The sequence below is a fragment of the Pyrgilauda ruficollis genome, unplaced genomic scaffold (assembly GCF_017590135.1).
Source record: "Pyrgilauda ruficollis isolate IOZ18807 unplaced genomic scaffold, ASM1759013v1 scaffold40, whole genome shotgun sequence".
In the NCBI taxonomy this organism is placed as follows: Eukaryota; Metazoa; Chordata; class Aves; order Passeriformes; family Passeridae; genus Pyrgilauda; species Pyrgilauda ruficollis.
In genome coordinates this window covers 3655759-3674268 of record NW_024525490.1, presented here as the reverse complement: position 1 = coordinate 3674268, position 18510 = coordinate 3655759, and the positions used below count along the sequence as shown (strand labels likewise).

General features: G+C 34.2%; 1 protein-coding gene across 1 annotated transcript in view; it reads right to left on the bottom strand.

The window, feature by feature from the left end:
* The window catches only part of MCPH1 (microcephalin 1), a 122908-nt gene that overhangs the window by 91403 nt on the left and 12995 nt on the right, over window positions 1-18510 (bottom strand). The window contains exons 8-9 of the mRNA XM_041477479.1: window positions 16312-17313; window positions 10868-10980 (exon numbers count right to left, since the gene is read on the bottom strand). Coding sequence (XP_041333413.1) covers window positions 10868-10980; window positions 16312-17313 — 1115 coding nt within the window. The remainder of the gene's footprint in view (window positions 1-10867; window positions 10981-16311; window positions 17314-18510) is intronic.

Genomic DNA, 18510 nt, shown 5'->3' with positions numbered 1-18510 from the left:
TCTCCTATATTACCTGAAGCCAGGCCTCATTGCTGTCACAATCAAGCTCCTTGTCTAAAAGTCTGGAGTTAAACCCACACACAGCAATTGCACTAGGTTCTTGAGAGTGTTTGTCTAGTATTGGCTCTAAAGTAGATTCTGACGTGCCAGTTCAGAATGTGCAGAAAAATACCCTTCCTCGCAATTTTTATAAACGTTATGAAAGTATTACTAATCATACCACTATTTTTGCCAAACTTGGCTTAAAAAGAAGCAATACTATAAACCAAGGCCAGTGCAGCTTGAGATCCTACAGCTGCTTCTTCAGCTTCAGAGCAGAAATGTTTGCTAGGAGTTCCTGAATACCGTGTCTATAGGTAAGTAAAAATAGTGGATCCACACAAATCAGGAAATCTACAGCCTGTCCTGACCTTACCCTGCAAGGTCAGAATTTGAATTGTAGTTTTTATGTTACAACACATCATGTACAGGGTAATGCAGTGAGTATTCTGAACAAATGTCTTGTCAGTGCACATTGAAGTGGTTCAAAGACTCAAGAATGCAGTAGGGTGCACGCAAAATGGAGAAATTGGAAATAAATTTAATTTCTTTCAAGCTATTATTTCATTTGCATTCAGAACTGCATATTTTCGCAAGTTAAAGGTCATTTGCTAAGCAGACAATATTTTGTTTTATTGCTTCAGGAAGACAAGCTGTACTCTTTAATTACAGTTACAAAGTGGAAAACTTAGCCAAACTATGCTCTAATTTTCAGTTCTACATTTTTCAAGTTAATTGCTTTCTCCCCCACCCCCTACTATGCAATTTTTCTTCTGTGCTTTTTGTGTCTGTTTTATTTTACATGTTGCTTTTATTGAAAAAAAAAAGAGTTAGCATTTACTTTTCTGACCAGCAAAAAGACATCTGGTGAGCATCATTATGAGTTCTAATGCACGTTTGTAGCAGGAGTATTATTAATAAAACACTGGAAAAGGTGGTATTAAGTTAACTGGTCCTTTTATTTACCATTAATCTCTGAGTCCTGAAGAGTTGCATATCCATACTCTGAGTCAGAGCACACGTTGCTTTCTGAATTATTTTTGAGGTCTGGAATACAGACTTTGTTATAAATTACAGCTTCAGCTTTCCTTTATATATTTCTTAGAAGCACTGTTGCATTAAGTACTTCTTTAGTGTCTGCCAACAACAAGATTTTTCTAAGTCATCTGAAATACAGAACATTCATTTCAGTAGCTAAAAGGAAACAGTATTTGTAAATCTCCCCAGTACTTAGAAGTGATACTTCCTATTTGTTAACTGACTTACACCACAAAAGAGGTGTCCAGCCTCAAAATATATCCTTTTTCTCTTCTAAATTTGAGCTGGTGTTTCTTGGAGCTGAAGGACAAGAAGAAAAAAGTACTGTTTTGTACAACCTGCTTGTCAAGAAGGTGAACTCAAACTTTGCTTTGTAAAGCATGTAATGAGTTCTTTTTCATAAGTGACAAATGAATAAAAATCAGACCATAAAATGTTTTCCCAGACTAGCTCTCAAGAATGAAGTGTATTCATGCAAAGAATTGATTTGATAGGAATAGGTTTAGATTTGTCACTGGTTAAATTCCAGCCTATGTATATTAGATCTCATTTTATCTTCGTATCAAGAACCCAGGTCTCAAATATTTTTCAATAAATTATTTCAACTAAACCACTTTTAAATTGTATATGAATTAGTCCAAGTGCTCCTCTTGTGCCTTAGAGTTGACTGAAGTTCTGAAAGAAATAAGCCTCAGAGTAGTCTCAAACTCAGATACATATTTTAGTGGAGTTAAAAAAGATCTTCAACTTCAGGACTCGACAAGATACTCTAAGTGGTTTGGGCAATATACAAGGGATAAAGAACTTTTGGAGGGTGGGAGGCAGGCAGGAAGAAAACAGTGCATGTGTGAGCAAAGACAGTTAAGGGAGAATATATTATACTATCTGTTTTATAATCTTCAAATCCCTTTTTTCTTTGGCTATTGTAGGTTCATCAGATGGTTTTGAAATCGCTTTACTACCCTTGTACTCAATTTTGATCTTTACAACTGCATTTCAGAAGTAATAATCTTCAGTCTTACTAGTATACAAACCAAAAGACAGAGCTGTATGTAGCATAGAAATATTAAAAAATCTGGTGAATTTCACTCCGCTTGTATTTAAGAAGATTGCAATGAGGACCCAAAACTTTAAGGCTGTTTATAGAAACAATTTATAAGTATTACTACATTAATTTATTCAAGTAATTGTGGCTCATAGCTGAAAATAACTTGTAATAATAATGAATGACAACTATTCAGTATTTTTAAACAGCAATTATTCAAAGCTGTAATTTACTTTCTGGCTGGCCTTTCTCTTATCAGTCCTTTGATACTGATATTTTTCAAGTTTCCTCTGGCTGCAAAAGTCAATTTCAAGTGTAGTTTCCTCACCAAACACAGTATCTTTGCTTTGGTCCTAGAAAGATGCGAAGAAATGAGCCCATCCTAACCAAATTCACTATTGTTAAGCGGAAAGATGAAAAAATGAATTAGTCTTTTAGAAGACAGAAAAATTAAACTATGTGACAGGTGCCTGGGCATCATTTTTCCTTCACTGCCAAATAAAAAAAAAAAAGAGAGATCCTGTAACTGAAGACATAGGAACCCCTAGAACTTCTGCTGCAAGATAAAAGAGAATTAACAGTTTCAGACTTTTCAGACTAGCAGTGCCAGAGTTCACAACTTTCTGACATTCTCAGCTTTTCACATGCAACCAATCACAGCTAAAAACTATATTTAAGAAAAATAAAAAATTCCAACCATAGGGATGCAAAACTGTAGCAAGGGATAGCTTTGCCAGCATTCCGCAACTTTGAAGGACAGGTTTACCTGTCTGTGATCATCAGCAAAACTGGAGAGGGACTTTGTTTTTGTTAGGATAGTCAAAAATTAAGGGGAGAGGAGATGTTCCCTCCCAATAGTTTCATTGCAATCAAAAATATTCTCCATAAATCAGCATGACATTATTATTATAATTTCTACAAGCACAGGCAGTAGATTCCAATTCATTCATTCCAATGGGAAGCCCAAGCTTTTCCAGCATGTACAAATTAGGGATTGACTTTCTGATGAGCATCACTCAGGAAAAGCAACAGTCCAGTTCTTAATTGTATTTTATCAGGAAAGTTTCACATCTTTACCTTATTAAGTGAAACCTGAGGAAAATCACAAAACCATATAATATCCTTCATTTGGAAGGCATCCAAAGGGATCATCAAAGCCCAACTCCTGGCCCTGCACAGGACAACCCAAGAGTCACACCATATGCCTGAATGTTCGAACGCTTCTTGAACTCTGTCAGGCTTGATGCTGTGACCACTGCCCTGGGGAGCTATTCCAGTACCTGACCATTTTCTCTTTGGGTGAAGAACCTTCTTCTAGTATCAGACAGAGACAGCAGGATTACCAGTGTGACAGAAGTGAACACATTCTGTAAATGGAATGCTAAGGGGGCGGGGGGGCAAAAGCTAATTTATAGTTTAGATTCTAACATGATTAGATTCTAAGATGAAAGCTCAGGTGAAGGAAGGGTACTTGTTCACCCCAAAAAAGTCACAAGATAGGAAAAAGAGGAACCAGCGCTATCACAGGGTAACACTGTGTAGCACAGAAAACTTGTATAGGCAAGCAGAAACATTTTAAAGACAACACTAAGGACAGATTAATTCTGTCATTAGCACCAAATAATGTCCAATACTCACCTTCCCAAATGATCTGTGAAAAATCATGCAGTTTACTTTTTTCTGCTGAAATTTTAGGCTATATGAACTTCTCCCCCCTAATCCCAGCCTCACCAAGATTAAGAAAACTAATTTGTACCTTTCTACAAAGAATTCCAACTAAAAATTAAGTATCATATAGAATGAATCTGTTTCATCTGTTCCAACAAAAAATTGATTATGCTTTCATAAAGATCCAATGAAGTAAACAATGCCTCCAGACAGCTGACTTACGACCAATTAAAAGCATTTTATAAAGCATCAGGTGAGCTACCCTATTGACTTACTTTGAGATTAAAAAAAAAGAAGCCACAAGAGTAATGGGCAACAGCAGAGTAGCATCAGTGAAATTAATTGCTTGACATTTAAGACCTTGTCAGCATTAAATTCTTGGTCATGATGGTTTCTACCTTTCATGAAAAGTTCATCAGAAATGAATGTTTGCCTCAGCTACTTCACTGGGGACATCAGTGGCTCATTATCTCACCATTGTGAGTCATTGGGCAGAACAACTTAGGCACAGAGACACATTTCCATTGTGCAGGCTGTAAGCATGGAACCATTTTAAGAGGGAAAGAACCATTTTGCTTTACCCTAACTGTTACATGATGGGTTTGCACAATTGTTAGCAGTGTGAGGTTAATTTGGATAGCTGAAGTCCTCTGGAGACTGCCAACTACGCAACAGTCAGTGGGATTTGAGATGAAGATGCTTGCAGGCCGAAAGACCCAGTCCAGGATTTATGTTAATTTTGTGTTAAGATACACAAGATTTTAAACTTCAGTAAATACTTTGCTGACAAGATTGTAACCCACTTGATGGCAATCAACAACCTGACTAAAATCTTTACAGCCTTCTAGACCATATGGCAAAAATTTACTTCACTCTTTAAATTGCTACAGCAATATTAGGAAGGATATAATAATAATTTTTAAAAAACCCACATAAATATTTTTTAGTATCTTGAAGGATTATGAATTAATTATACTTGCAGACAAATATTTGAAACACAAAAGATTTTTGTAGTGCATATGTAATGTGTTGCAAGATTTTTTTCCTGTTTGACTGATTGCATATTTATATTTCTGTTCCACACAGATTTGTTTGTCATAATTCAATTCTGCAAGGATCACACCAATAATCTATCAAACATTTAATTTCAATGAAGAAAAGGATGGAGAATGGAAATGGAAATCTTAATGAAGAAACAACAAATACTGACGAAAAAGAGTTTAGGAAATCTTTTGTTCAGATTGATTTTCAACAATTTTCAAAAGCTGCAAGACTATAATTTAGAAAGAAGACCCATTAACAAAAGGATTTCCAGCCTGTAGAGTTATGCCAGATAACAACAAGTTTATGTAGGCTGCTCATTTTTCCAAAAAAAAAAAAGAAAAAAAAAAGAAAAAAGAAAAAAGAAGGATCTAAGCAGCAGTTGCTTTTCCTCCTGATAGTTGCTGATTCCAAGAGGGAAAACAGTTTTACAGTTATTCTCTGCCAAACCAGCTGCAGTCCAGTGGATTATGTGGTTTTCTGGCATGATGGTTGTGAACATAGTGCATCTCAAAATCAGAAAAGAACAGCATACATACATATCTTCAGCAATGAGGTATGCTTCAAGCATGCACTCTGTGATCTGACTTCTTGCACAACGTTTCCGTACTGTTCCCCTCATGCTCTAAGCAGGAAAGCTGTATTTGCTTTTTGCACCTAAGCCTTCCTTCCACCATTAAATCAAAGAGTGCCACAGACTTTTATTTAAAAGGATGGAGATGACATAGATGTACTTCAAATAACTTGAGATTCCAGGACGCTCCTCTTGATCAATTTCCTACTTGCCTAAAATTAGTAATAACAAGATATTCTGAATTAACGTAAAGGTGCATAAACAGTCTCTTAATCAAAAGTCACCAAGCCTCCCAAACTTCTGGGAAAAAAAAAGAAACAGTGAAATGGGATTTTTTTCCTTTATTCCATGAAGACAAAAAAAAAATTTCAAAACTCTCCACCTACTTAAGCTTCTATGCCTTCTTTTAGAAGCAGATTCTAAAAAATAACCAATATGTTAATTTGTTGAGCAAACAGAAATTTAGTGACAATTTTATATAAAAAACTGGGGAAATTCAGTTCCTGGATCGTTCCTATCCTGCCTTCTAAGATGACAAGCTACAGTCAACCACCTCAGGTTTCACTGTCACAGCACATTTTCAGTGTTCCAAACAGCAACATATACAAGAGTGAATACCAGCTGCAAGTGTCCCTGGAACAACAGGAAACAGCTTGAGCTGAAAGGAGCATGTGCCTTTTACCCTAGAAAGGCACTGATTTTAAAAGACACTGTTTTAAAATTAAGAAATAGTCCACAGCACTTCAGTAGGTAGTCCCAAATAGCTACTATGAAACCTGTCATAAAGAGAATGATTTCTAGGGACCCAAGGTCATAAATCAACCCATTAGGTTCATCTACAGGAGACAATCCTGTCAGGAATGATAGCATCCCTAAGGGATGATAATAAAGCTGTTGACATTAGGATATGGCCCAAAGCATGCAATGTATCAGCATCAGATGCTATCAGCAGCAGATGCCAAGGGTATGGCTTCTGTCCTGGAAGCCCTCCACTTGAAGTAGGAAAAATGTGGGGGACAAATTTGCTAGCTGGAGAAAGTCCAGAACCAGAATTGCATTGCGAAAGTTTGAGTGAAAATAGTCATGGGATTAATCATATAGAAGGATTTTTGAAACAGTTGCAAACCATGGGATTCATAGGCATCCTTCATGGTGCTATCCTCTGACCACCCCCATTACACCAAGCATTTTCACCAAACCATAAAGACAGGTAGTACCAGTTTTTTCTTCGTTAACTGTAATGGAGCTTGCATGCTTACACCTTGTCTAATTCACTGTCTATTCATTTGTGTCTCAAAGTCAGTAACATTTCAAGTATCAGTATTTAAAATATGTACCTATTCAAAGCAACTACAAGTCAAAACAGGAAGGAAAATATAAAACTATGTTGTCCCCAAAACCAATACAATCTAAGACAAGTCTGAGTGCACATATAAAATATGGTCATAAAGTCACTTTCCTGAATGTCTGGCAAGATGCTTAATGTTTTATAGTTACAGATTTTTCAGGAAATTAACATTTGTTTTGCCACAAATAAAGTAATTTTAAAAAGGATTGTGATAACAGGATCTAACAATGGCCTGCTTCACGCTATTTGTTCCACAGCATGAGCTTAGATTGCTTGTAAAAATCTTTTCTCAAAAAATCTCTTAAATTCAGTGTTGATGTACCTTCACCCACATCCAAGAGCTACAGAAATATGAGCCAAGATGAATCTCTTTAAAAACAAAACTGAAGGAATTTCAGTTAGGTCCATACTTGTCTTCTTTGTAAAAATATGTTTTTAATCATCCCTCATGACACTTAACTGGTATTTTCACATGGTTAAAGAGTTTCTTCTTTTCACTCAGAAACAGTATTATGGGTTTTTTTTTTTTACTTTACAGTTTATTCTGATATAATTTCTAGTGATTTGAGACTTTTGATGTGAGACTCTTAGATGCCTTAAAAGACATCCAGCACCTCTCAAATCCCTCTAAAACTATAAACCAAATTTTTATTTGAACAAAAATGGCAGTTAACTGGTTAATAATAATGAGTCTCTGATCTTTTTAAAGTACAAAATATTTAATTTGTGACATGCAACAGATGTTGTGATAAATGTAAACTTTTTTGTGACAATAAGCTATGAAATGAGCACTCAACAGTTCACCACTGCTGTAAATAATTTGTTTGACTACATCTTCGGCTTTAAGATGAATTTTAGTTATTTCACTTTATCTTCCCCATGCAAAGCAACAAGGAATAATGTATCCAATTTCATGGAATAGTTGAGAAACACATCACAATGCATAAAGGGTTTATTTCATCCCTGCAATCCACTATCACCAACTTAGATTTCTAGACCAGGGAAGCCACCTGCTGACATTCACAAGCATTAATTGACAGTGTTTATCCTTACCAACTCTGTCTCAAAACCAACAGTGAATTTTATAAATTTGGCTGTATGCACTGCCTTTGAACACACCAAAAGTCCTGGTTTTGGGGTAGTGATGATGTGTTTTTAAATCCAAAAATCTTTTTTCTGAAGCCATTAAAGGTTCTTGAAAACATTAATTATCTTTCCCAAATGTGCATGCAGCTGCGATTATAAACTGTTTTGTCTTCATAGCTTTTGTTTCTTGACAGTACAATTTTACCTATATTTGATTTGATATCTCCCATGTTAACAGTGCAAGAAGCACGCCTACGTAAAGAGTATAGATAAAGAAAACTATTAGTACTTTAAAATTGTGATATACTATACAAGTATCTGAACAAAGTGATTCTTAGTTTTGACTTCAGCTAAAACAAAATACAAGAAACTCAACCTGTATGAAGTTTTGAAGAAAACAAAAGCATACTACAGTAGCACAGCAGAGAACGCAGAACCTATAGCTTGATTTCTATTAAAGAAATTACAAATGAAAAATTGAAAGAACCACAGAAGTAAATAATGTTAACACTTAGACCTCAAGGTTTTTGTTTCCTAAAATATATTTTTCCTTGGCTTTTTTAACATTTATCATTACATAGTGAACTCCAAAGGCCTACTGACATGCATTCACTGTACTGAATGAATTAGAATGATAATGGTCGTTGTAGCATACACCACAGTGCAAGAGATGCAACTAAACTACACTAATTATCTGGGAACTACATTCAGCAAGCATTTAAAGTATTTTTAAAGAGGCGTGAGATTTCAAACCCTTTTTCTACAAAATAAAAAGATAGCTTCAATTTACATAGCTGTCTCCTATTTTGGGAAGCAAAGTAATGAATTTAACAGATCACACTTATAACAGATTCCCAGCAATACGGTCTGTCTGAAGACTCACATAGCTGCATTGGTGGGAATGTTTGTACATCTAAGTATCTAGGAAATGACATTTCTTTTACAGTTGTATTTTTAGCACAGAATTTCTTTTCAGATTTAAATAAATGTTAGGAAATTCTTTATAATACTACGATTCAATAAAATAATACTTTTAAAAATATTTGCACCATTTCTCTCCCACTTTTTTCTTTAGGCAAAGGAAACTAACTTACATTTTCTAACTTAACTTTTACATTGCCAAAAGTCAGCAAAAGGTTGCAATGTTTAAGCCACAGCCACTGGAAAAAAAGTATTAAATAAAAATGGTGTATAATGTTTGGTTGCTTTTATAAAGCTTCAAGAACATATTTTGATTGGTAGGAGAGAGGCTTTGCAATACAATTATTTACAAAAATTTACATAGTCTCATCTTGTTTAGAAAAATATTCTCTTAAAATTTAAACTTTTCAGTGCAACAGTCTCATTGCCAGACACAGCACCTGGTTAATCACATAGCATGTTTTTGTGAAGTTCCTTTTTTTTAAAACTTTTCAGTCAAATCCCTGTTCTTCCCCAAAATTGTCTCCATATGCATCTGCATAGCCAAGATGACAATGAAAACCTTTAAAATAAGTTTAATAATAAAAAGCATTCATGACATGAATGAAACTATGCACTACTATTTTATTGATATTTGACTGAAATGGTATTATCACCAAGGTGAAATGGGTGGATAAAAGAAGCCATCTCAAAACACTGAATAGGAATTTTCTCTAGCACCCACTTTGCTTTGCTACTGTTAAACACCTCACAGAGCAAGCAGACACCACACAGAACCATTTAAAGATACCTCTGACTGCAAGGTGAGATCTGAAAAAGGGGAACAATAAAGAATTATTTCATATTGCTTTTTGTTTGTCTTCAGTACAGAATCGTTATGTTGGGATCTTAAGACAAATGAGTCAGAATTAGAACTGATATATAATGCTCTTGTTGAGTAATTTCACTAGAGAAGGAATCAGAACCAACAAACCTGACAAATGCCCAAGCACACTTTCTGCAAATAGCCTTAGAAAGAGCCATTGACTGTGGTTTGTGGATTTACATATAGCAGCTTTGGTCAGTTGTTTTGTGCCAGGTAATGAAACTATTCTGGAGAGATACTTTAGCCAAAAGAGTACACTACCTTAAATGCTTCTACATGCATCTAGAGTGATTTATACATTCTAGTTATTAATTTTACACATAATATATTTAGGAAAATAAAGGGAATTAATATTAAAAAAGTAAAACGGAGTAAGGTGCAGTAAAGTCAAATAATCTTTTTAATCCAGAGATCACTGGTCCATGGAAGTTAATATCCAATCTTCAGGATGTTTAAAGTATTGAACAATTTAGTAATTGCACCTGCACAAAACCTTTACATAAAAAAGTTTCAAAATCTGCGATCAGTCTCTTTGAAACTCCACCAGTATCTACCAATGAAACAACTAATTTCATATAGTTAACAACAGCAATCTTTTAGTGCTTTAGGACTTTCCATTCTCAAAAGAACTCAGCACTCATTTCCATTGTGACTTGCTACTTACTGATTAAAAGAACTAATATTTATTTTCCTGATCAGTTCTATATTTATTTAAAAGATTTTACAAAGGAAAAACACTAAAAAAAAGATTCAGTGCTGACTCAATCCTTTCTCCCTTTTTTACAGCCAAACTGAGCTTAAATAGTAAATTAAGAAATTTACTTTTACCAGAACTTAAAAGAAAATTTTACATAAATCTTCATTCTACAAAAACATCCACTGGTAATGATCCAGTATAAATATAAAAAAAAAAAACCTGCTGCATTTAGTAACTCCTCCAAAATGGACAGGCACCTTTTCAGGTAACTTTAGTGGCTTTTCAGCTTTTTTCAGTTTGAACCGGTTTATCAATCTCCTTTATGATGTCAGCTTGGCATGAGCTCAGCCACCATAAGTCATCAGAGAGCTCAGTTTTATGATTAAAGACCAAGGCCATTAGCATAATATTTCAAGAAAAGTGAGATTCAGGAAAGTTTTAAAATTGATACTGCAAAGATAATTTATTTTAATTTTTGTACATACAAAGACACTCAATGATCCTCCACGAAAGAGCTTAACAAAGAAAATATTAGTTAAACTGACCTTCTGGAGTCTTCCAGCTTTTCTTAAGCCCACAGTGTGCTTATTCTTTTGTTCGTTAAAAATTTTGCAAGAGCTATCAGTATCGTGACACTCTGAAACTTCATCTTCGCCACCTAGAAACCAGATTTAGAAACTTAAAATGAAAAATGCAATCTTATGAAATGAGACTGCAACCTATTATTTTATCATAGCACAGTGCTGTGCACCCTTGAAATATTTCTTAATAATTTGTACTTGCTATTTTTTCACTGTATTTCAGTTAGGGAAAAGGAATGACAGTCAAGCATCTGATTGCATCTTTGGGTATCTGTTCTTATAAATAAACCAGATGTAAACTCCCAATTTCCTGTATTTTGAAAATTATATATTGACTACAAGTAGAGAATCTGCTAAATTGCTATTTATTATAAAATGTGCACTTCCTCTGCATAGAGATATTTGGGTATGAAGATTCAGTGGCTAGATTTTCTTTTCCTTATTGACACATCAATGCTTTTGGTACACACTTTGTTTATCTAAAATGACATGAAGGTCTGAAACTTGTTTTCAAACGCTTTGCATGCAAATCTAGCAAACTGTTGGCAGGCAAGGATTCTGTGCACATAAAGGCATATCAGACCTATTAGATATGAAAAGGAAGCATCCATGAGAAGCACTCTGTCAAAAACCAGTATTTTTCATTATGTATTTTATAAATTCTTCAACTCTGTCAGAATGACTTTCCTAAGAACTAAATAATAAATTTCTGAATCATTTGAGAAATTAGCTTGCCTGCCTAAGATGAACATTTTTGATCTATCTTTTAAACAATTAAGCTTTAAATATTCTAAATTTAAGGAGAGCATTTTTCCCAAATGTCATTCAATAAAGTCTAATTTAGAACATTTGTTCATTTTTCATTTCAAAAAAATGGATGAGATCAGCTAAAGAATGTCTAATTAGTGATTAAATTGGCCTAAATTTAGCTCCTGCCAACTAAGTTTTTTGATTAGTTTTGGAAAATACTGAAGGGTACTATCCCTATTTAGTATGCATATATAACTAAGAATCATTTGTTTTTCTCTGACAGCTACTTAAACTCTTAGTCCTTGAGGCGACAAAACATCGGATTACAATTCATTATGATTACTCTCTTTATAATCTTTAAACTAGTCAAAATTTATTGCAGTAATTTTTGTGTAATAAATGTAAACTTGGTTTTCAGGTACAATTGTTGATTTAAATTCAATATTTAGGTATACAGTGTCATGTAATAAAGAAATAACTAATAGCTACGTTAATTTTATTTAGTATTGCACTGAGGCCAACCATTTTCAATCTGAGGAAGACTGATGGCAAGTAGAAGAGAACATCTTGCAACATAATAAAGAATTACCTCTTTTGCATAAGAAAAAGAACTTTTATACACGTATTTGAAATATTAAAAAAACCCAAACTGTTTACATGACTGCATAGGATGTAAAGAGATCATGTACTCCACTGCTATACCCAAAGTAGTATCTGTTAATTTCGATCAGGTTTTTTTATTTCAGGTTTTTTGGGGTTTTTTTTGAGTGGTACTTGGGTTGGGGGCTAACAGTGAAAAGTGGTGTAATATTCTTTTTACTACTCTTGGCCTGAATGCTCATGCTCCACAGCACTTGTCCCACTTGGGCTTAAAGACTTAAAACCTGTACTCCTGGACTTCATTCTAGTTCAGGTTCACTCCTGTGGGTTCTTCATATTTTCAGGAAAGCAGGAAGAGAGGAGAATGTCCCTTATCTCTGATTATCAGCTCATGGATCTTAGGCACCACATTAATAAGGCCTATTCTTTGCTATTCCATTCCTGTCTAGCACTTCTCAAGCACTTTCCAGCTTTTCCATCCTATAGGTCTCAAGCTTCACTATTTTCTGTTTTTTCCTGATTACTTATTTTTAAAGCAGTAACTCAGGCATCAATAATGAGTTTTCATCTTTAGTAGCTTTTCCTAGAAGACTTTAAAGTTGACAGAAGTTTTTGAAGCAATTGCTTCCAGTGTTAGTTCTCCCTAAACCAAGTCCAAATATGCAGGTAACTCCTGCCACTGTGGTCCATTAGATCCCCTAAATTCTCTTCCAAAACACTGCTCAATGTTTGGCACCAAAATGAACAACTGAGCCCTCTGCATTATCACGAATTAGAAGCATTATCACAAATTAGAGCAATTTTGCTTTGCAGTTTAAGTTTCTACTCATTCATGATAATTTTAACACCTATGAGAAGTTTTGAACCAGAATATTATCTTCAGAATTCCATTTGATATTTCCATTGAATTGGAAAGCAGTGATTAGGCAAAAGGAGCTAGTTCTGCTCAATCAAATAAACCATGTCTATCTAATAAAATCTTTTTCTATAGCACAGTTCTCTACTTTAAAAATATTGAGAATATTTAAAAATATTCTCTATTTAAAAATATAAAAATGTAAGTTCTCTACTTTAAAAATTATGAAGTGTTACTTGAGGTATGTTGTATCTACTATTTTGTACTTATCCATAGAGGCATTTACCCCAACACGAAGGAATTAAGTCCAAGTTTGTCATCATTAGTAATCCTTCAGGTACACATGCACAGAATATTTAATACCTTGTATTGTTATTATATTATAGATATTACTGAAGCATGGGCAAACAAGTTTTTATTATACAGAACATAATTTCTTCAAGTTTTCTGAAAACTTATGTGCCTCCCCAGCTTCTCAGAGTGAGCCTGTTAATGGTTTATAAAAATTGTATGTAGTTTGTTATGTGCTCTAGGACAAGTGCCATGAGGCTTTGGCAAATTTGACTACATCAAAATAACTCTCAGCCTGTTCCTCTACTCAGAAATACTTGTCCTCTTTTGTTTTAATAATTAGTTATAATTCAACTTTTTGTAATGATAAATAAAACAAGGAATCAAGGAAGAAACAGTTTTCTTCCTCATGCCTCATTTGTTTTTTAATATGACATAACAGAATCTCAATAGAGGACATTATAAAATATTTTTAGTGAGCCTATATTCTTCCAAAGCTGAAAAAAACCAAAAGGCACATCAAACCTAAGGAAGTTTTCACATGTGTGCTTTTAAAGACAAACAATATTTTAGCAGCATTAAGACCCATAACACCTAGAACTTCAGGTAAAACTCAATAATCTAAATTAAACACAATGATTTCTTGCACCAAATAACAGAATGACATTCTAGATTTTCCAACTTAACACTGAACTACATTAACTACAGTACAATGGGTCTTAGTTTAAGTCTTTTTGCCAATTAAGATAATATTTGCCTTCCACATTAGCATAAATATATAAAATTAACTCACATAAGCCTTGAGTTTATTTTTAAGACTGGAGGTAATGCTGAAGGTCTGAGTTCAAATTTCTAAATGATTTTAGCATGATAAAAGCTTAAGAGAATATACGCTTGCATTCCTTGTGCATTACTATTTATTGTTGTAGCTTTCAGATGAAGAGTCACATGACCTGTAGATGAGTAAGATGAACATAAGTAGCAGTATTTATTTCAGCAGAACAACTGGGCAGCCTTGAATGTGCCCTACAAAGGAAACTGAAGCTTGCTACCACATAAGCATTAGGCCTTGAAAATTTCGTTTCAGATTAGCCTCCATATTCTGCTTTAAAATGAAATGTTCTAAGTAGTCTATGGAAAGAAAGCTTATCAAATCATCTTGTCATTAAAGATACTGGGTAAAAGTGCCACTGACATAAAATCACAACAAAAAAATGGGCAAGAAAAATGTTTTATATGGCTGATTACTCACAACCATATATATATGATGAATGAAGATAATTCATTAGTTTTTAAAAAATATACTGGATTTACCAGTTTCAAATAATGTACAATACACAGAAAAAACCCAATTTACAATTTATTTACTAATAGGGACAAAAACCAACTTACATTTAATTAAAAAAGGAAATGCTTAATCCATAATTAATAAAAACCAATTATTCCATCACAGACATCATAGAAGTAAGTGTAATACAAGATTTTCATTTTCTACCACAAAACTTGCATTATTAGGGAAAACACAATTTCTCTTACATTATTGATTCCTTCCATTTTTAAGTGAGCTCATTCAAGCTGTCAAACTTGAGGTCATACTTGCCCACACTTTGTGTAAATCTATGGAAATAATATACTTTGGTGAAATTAGGGAAATCCATTTCATTAGGTCCAGCACATCAGTAATAAGCTTGCTGTATGCCCACCTTGCTGCCCCAAGACCTTGAACTCCAACATTTCATGGTCACTGCAGCAAGGCTGTCCTTGAGCTTCACATTCCTCATCAGCACCTCCTTCTTGGGGAGAACAAGATCCAACATAGAATCTACTTCATGGCTCATCTATCACTTGGAGCAGAAGGTTGTCCTTTTGGGTATACCTTTATACCTGTATAACATACACCTGCATCCACTGGTTTTTAAACTGTATAAGAAATTATGCACTCCAGATATTAAAATACAGGTAAACTCAAAATGGCAGCTCATAGTTCAGCAGCTTATTACTCACATATATAGGCACAGCCATGACTCAACATCCTCACTGGATTTCATAAGTCTGATAGCAAGTTTGTTGAGCCCTTTAAGTTAATAATTAGTTTTATAGAATTAATTGATGAACTACTAGATAATTTTCTAGGGAAGATAAATTACTAAAACACGCAATTATAGTTACAAATATTCAACCACATGTAAAGCTTGACAAAGCTCAAAGTATCAAAAACTGAAAATTATTCCAATGCTAGTTAGGAGCATCTTTCAGAGAAGTTCCTGAGATTCAATATTTTAGTATCATTTACATAAAAATACTTTATGCTAAACCAACTTGAAAATGCCTAAATATAAAAAATACTCTTAAAATTATAATTAAAAATTAAGATCAGTTCCATATAAAAAAGTAATGGTTGAAAAAAATGCTTACATTGAAACTCTTGCAGGTCTTATTTCACCACACAAATTACACATTGCTAACTCAAATATTTTTTTCCACCAGAGATTTCATGATCCTAACTGCAATTTTGGTAACAATTTTCACTTGTGAAATAAAAATAGTTTGAACAAGGGAATCTATGATGAGACCATGGTTTCTTAAACAGATTTTGAATAACATCAGAAAGTTAGGAAACTGAGAGAAACAAGGTTCAACATTACTTTTGTTGTGTACAGTGAGCAGTTTCCTTATCTCCTACGACATTGTGTTTGTAAGGTATGGGAAAACAAATAGGTCTTCTTTTGGATTCTATGCATTCATTTATTTGACTCAGTAATTAAGTCAGCACCACAGTATTTTCTTCTTTTGGTGTGTTTCTGAAGTATTTTTCCTTTTGGAATGGCAGTTCATTTTGCAATTTAGTTGCATTAGTATATCTAATGCAGCATGATATCTTTTGATTTTCCAGCTCTATGTAGTAACTTACCAGCAGTGTGAGGACACTCATTTACACTGTTGCAGGGTTTTTCATGAGCATGCTGTGGCAGCCTGTTCATATCATCAGCATCTAGAGCTTCTCCAGTGTCATCTTTTTCACCACTTGATATATTTAATGGTATGCTTCCTGGATGTTTAGCTGGTTTGATTTTTTGCTTTACTGGAAAATCATTTACTGAAATAGACATCTTCCTACTTATCTTCGTAGTGTTATGTGGCTCACAGAAACTCACATCATGTAGGTCCATGCTTGTAAGAGAGTCATTGCAACAAACTTCAGGGGGATTCTGTGATTCCTTTGGTACTTGTATTTGTACTTCATTTTCATTTGAATTAGACGATGAAAAGAAGTCTTCATAAGAAGACTCTTCAGTGCAGTAAGACTTACTATAGGTAGTAATTGCTTGCAAGAACCCCATAGAGCCTGATGCACCCAGTTCTGAGGTAGCCAGCTTCAAACTTGGTAATGTTTGTAGTTTCTTCCTCTTTTTGTCTTCAAGAACACAATACTTTCTGTCAACAGGGAAGCTTTTATTCAGTGAATATGCATTTAAGTCTTCACTATTCATAGGCAAATTAGAGAGACTGTCAATCAAAGCAGGAACAGTATTTAATTGGACTATTTTTTTGGAAGGAGTAATATGACCAAAGCCCTCAAGAAGAGGAGTTTCATTTGCAATTGAAGTAGTCTTGCTCTTGTTCTTCTGATTTTTCTTTGGAAACTTTAAATGTTTTTTTCCTAAAGACAATCTGTCATCCAAAGTGGGCTGTATAATCTGTTTCTCTGTTAAACTTCCATGTCGTTCCTCTGTTAAAGCATGTCGTTTTGGTGTTAATCTCTTCTCCTCATTGTCATGTGATGGAGAATTCACTGATGTGCTCACGGACACATGAGTATCAGTCCAAGTATCCTCTGTTCTCTGTCTCTTTAACGTCTCAGTTTTCCAAAGATAATCACAACTTGAGTTCAAGCAGTCGTCCATTTGTTCTTCTGCAAAACAAAAAAAAGTGGCAATATAAATGTATTGAACAAAACAGAGAGAGTATCAATTTCTTAGTGAAATATATATGAAATTCCTGAACTGGGAAAAAAAAAAGATTTAGCCACTTCTCTGGATATTATACAGCAAGTCAACAAAAACTGAAGAGAAAATGGATTAGAAACAAAGCACATACTATGCTGACAAGAACCTATGGTTCTAGCTATTGTATCCCCTAACCTGGTCATAAGCACCCACAAGTCCCATTTTGCTTTCCTGAAATAAAGCAACAGAGCAACTCGTTACTCCTCTTGCATTTGTAGAGAAAGCAAGATTATATGGTGATAAAGTTAGGTTTAGTAACAGTGGAAACTCAGTAACAATTTCTGCTACCACAGCATTAGTTCCACCTTGAAGATTTTGCAGTTAAGATGGATTTAAATACAACACCATACTATCATGCCACATACATTAAAACTATGTATTAAAAATAGTAAGAATGTGAATAAAGACTTATTTCTTATAGCTTTTCTTATGAAATTAATTTGCGTTAGGCGTTACACAGAATCTATTCATAACTCTTCACAATAAATTCCTCCAAAACAAGCTAATGTACAATTAATCAACATACATTTTTTAAAATCCTGTTGTTCTACAAGATCATTGTAATAAAAGCTTTTGCTTAAGTAGCTGTTGAGTGCAACATCACAGAATACTCATTCTGTAAGTTCTTGATGTTATTTGCTTACTAGATATAGATCTTTTTAAACATATAGTGTAGCTAACTATATTAAAAAAATAAAACATATAGAGATAAATTTCACATGGTATGATCAGTCTCTCATACTGACAAATGATGAAGTCAGCTTCAATCCTCAAATTAACCTAGCTTCTTGAACTTTCTAAACCATTATTAACCAATCTCATATATCTCTTAGGCACAAACATAGGGGATACTGTCACAGAGTACTGGAGATGGAAGCTACACTGAATGTGGTCATGGGAATTGGTGATCTGCTCTTAATGTAAAATTACATTGTGCAGTTGCAAAGCTGAAGGGACATATGCAAGGAAAGCTCTCAAATCACAATGTTCTACCTCATCAGCACATACCTAATCTACCAAAGTAAAAGAGTTTGCTGGCAGAGCTATGCTACTTCCAGTATTCAACTATTACTTCTCACTAATATTGCACGAATATATAACAA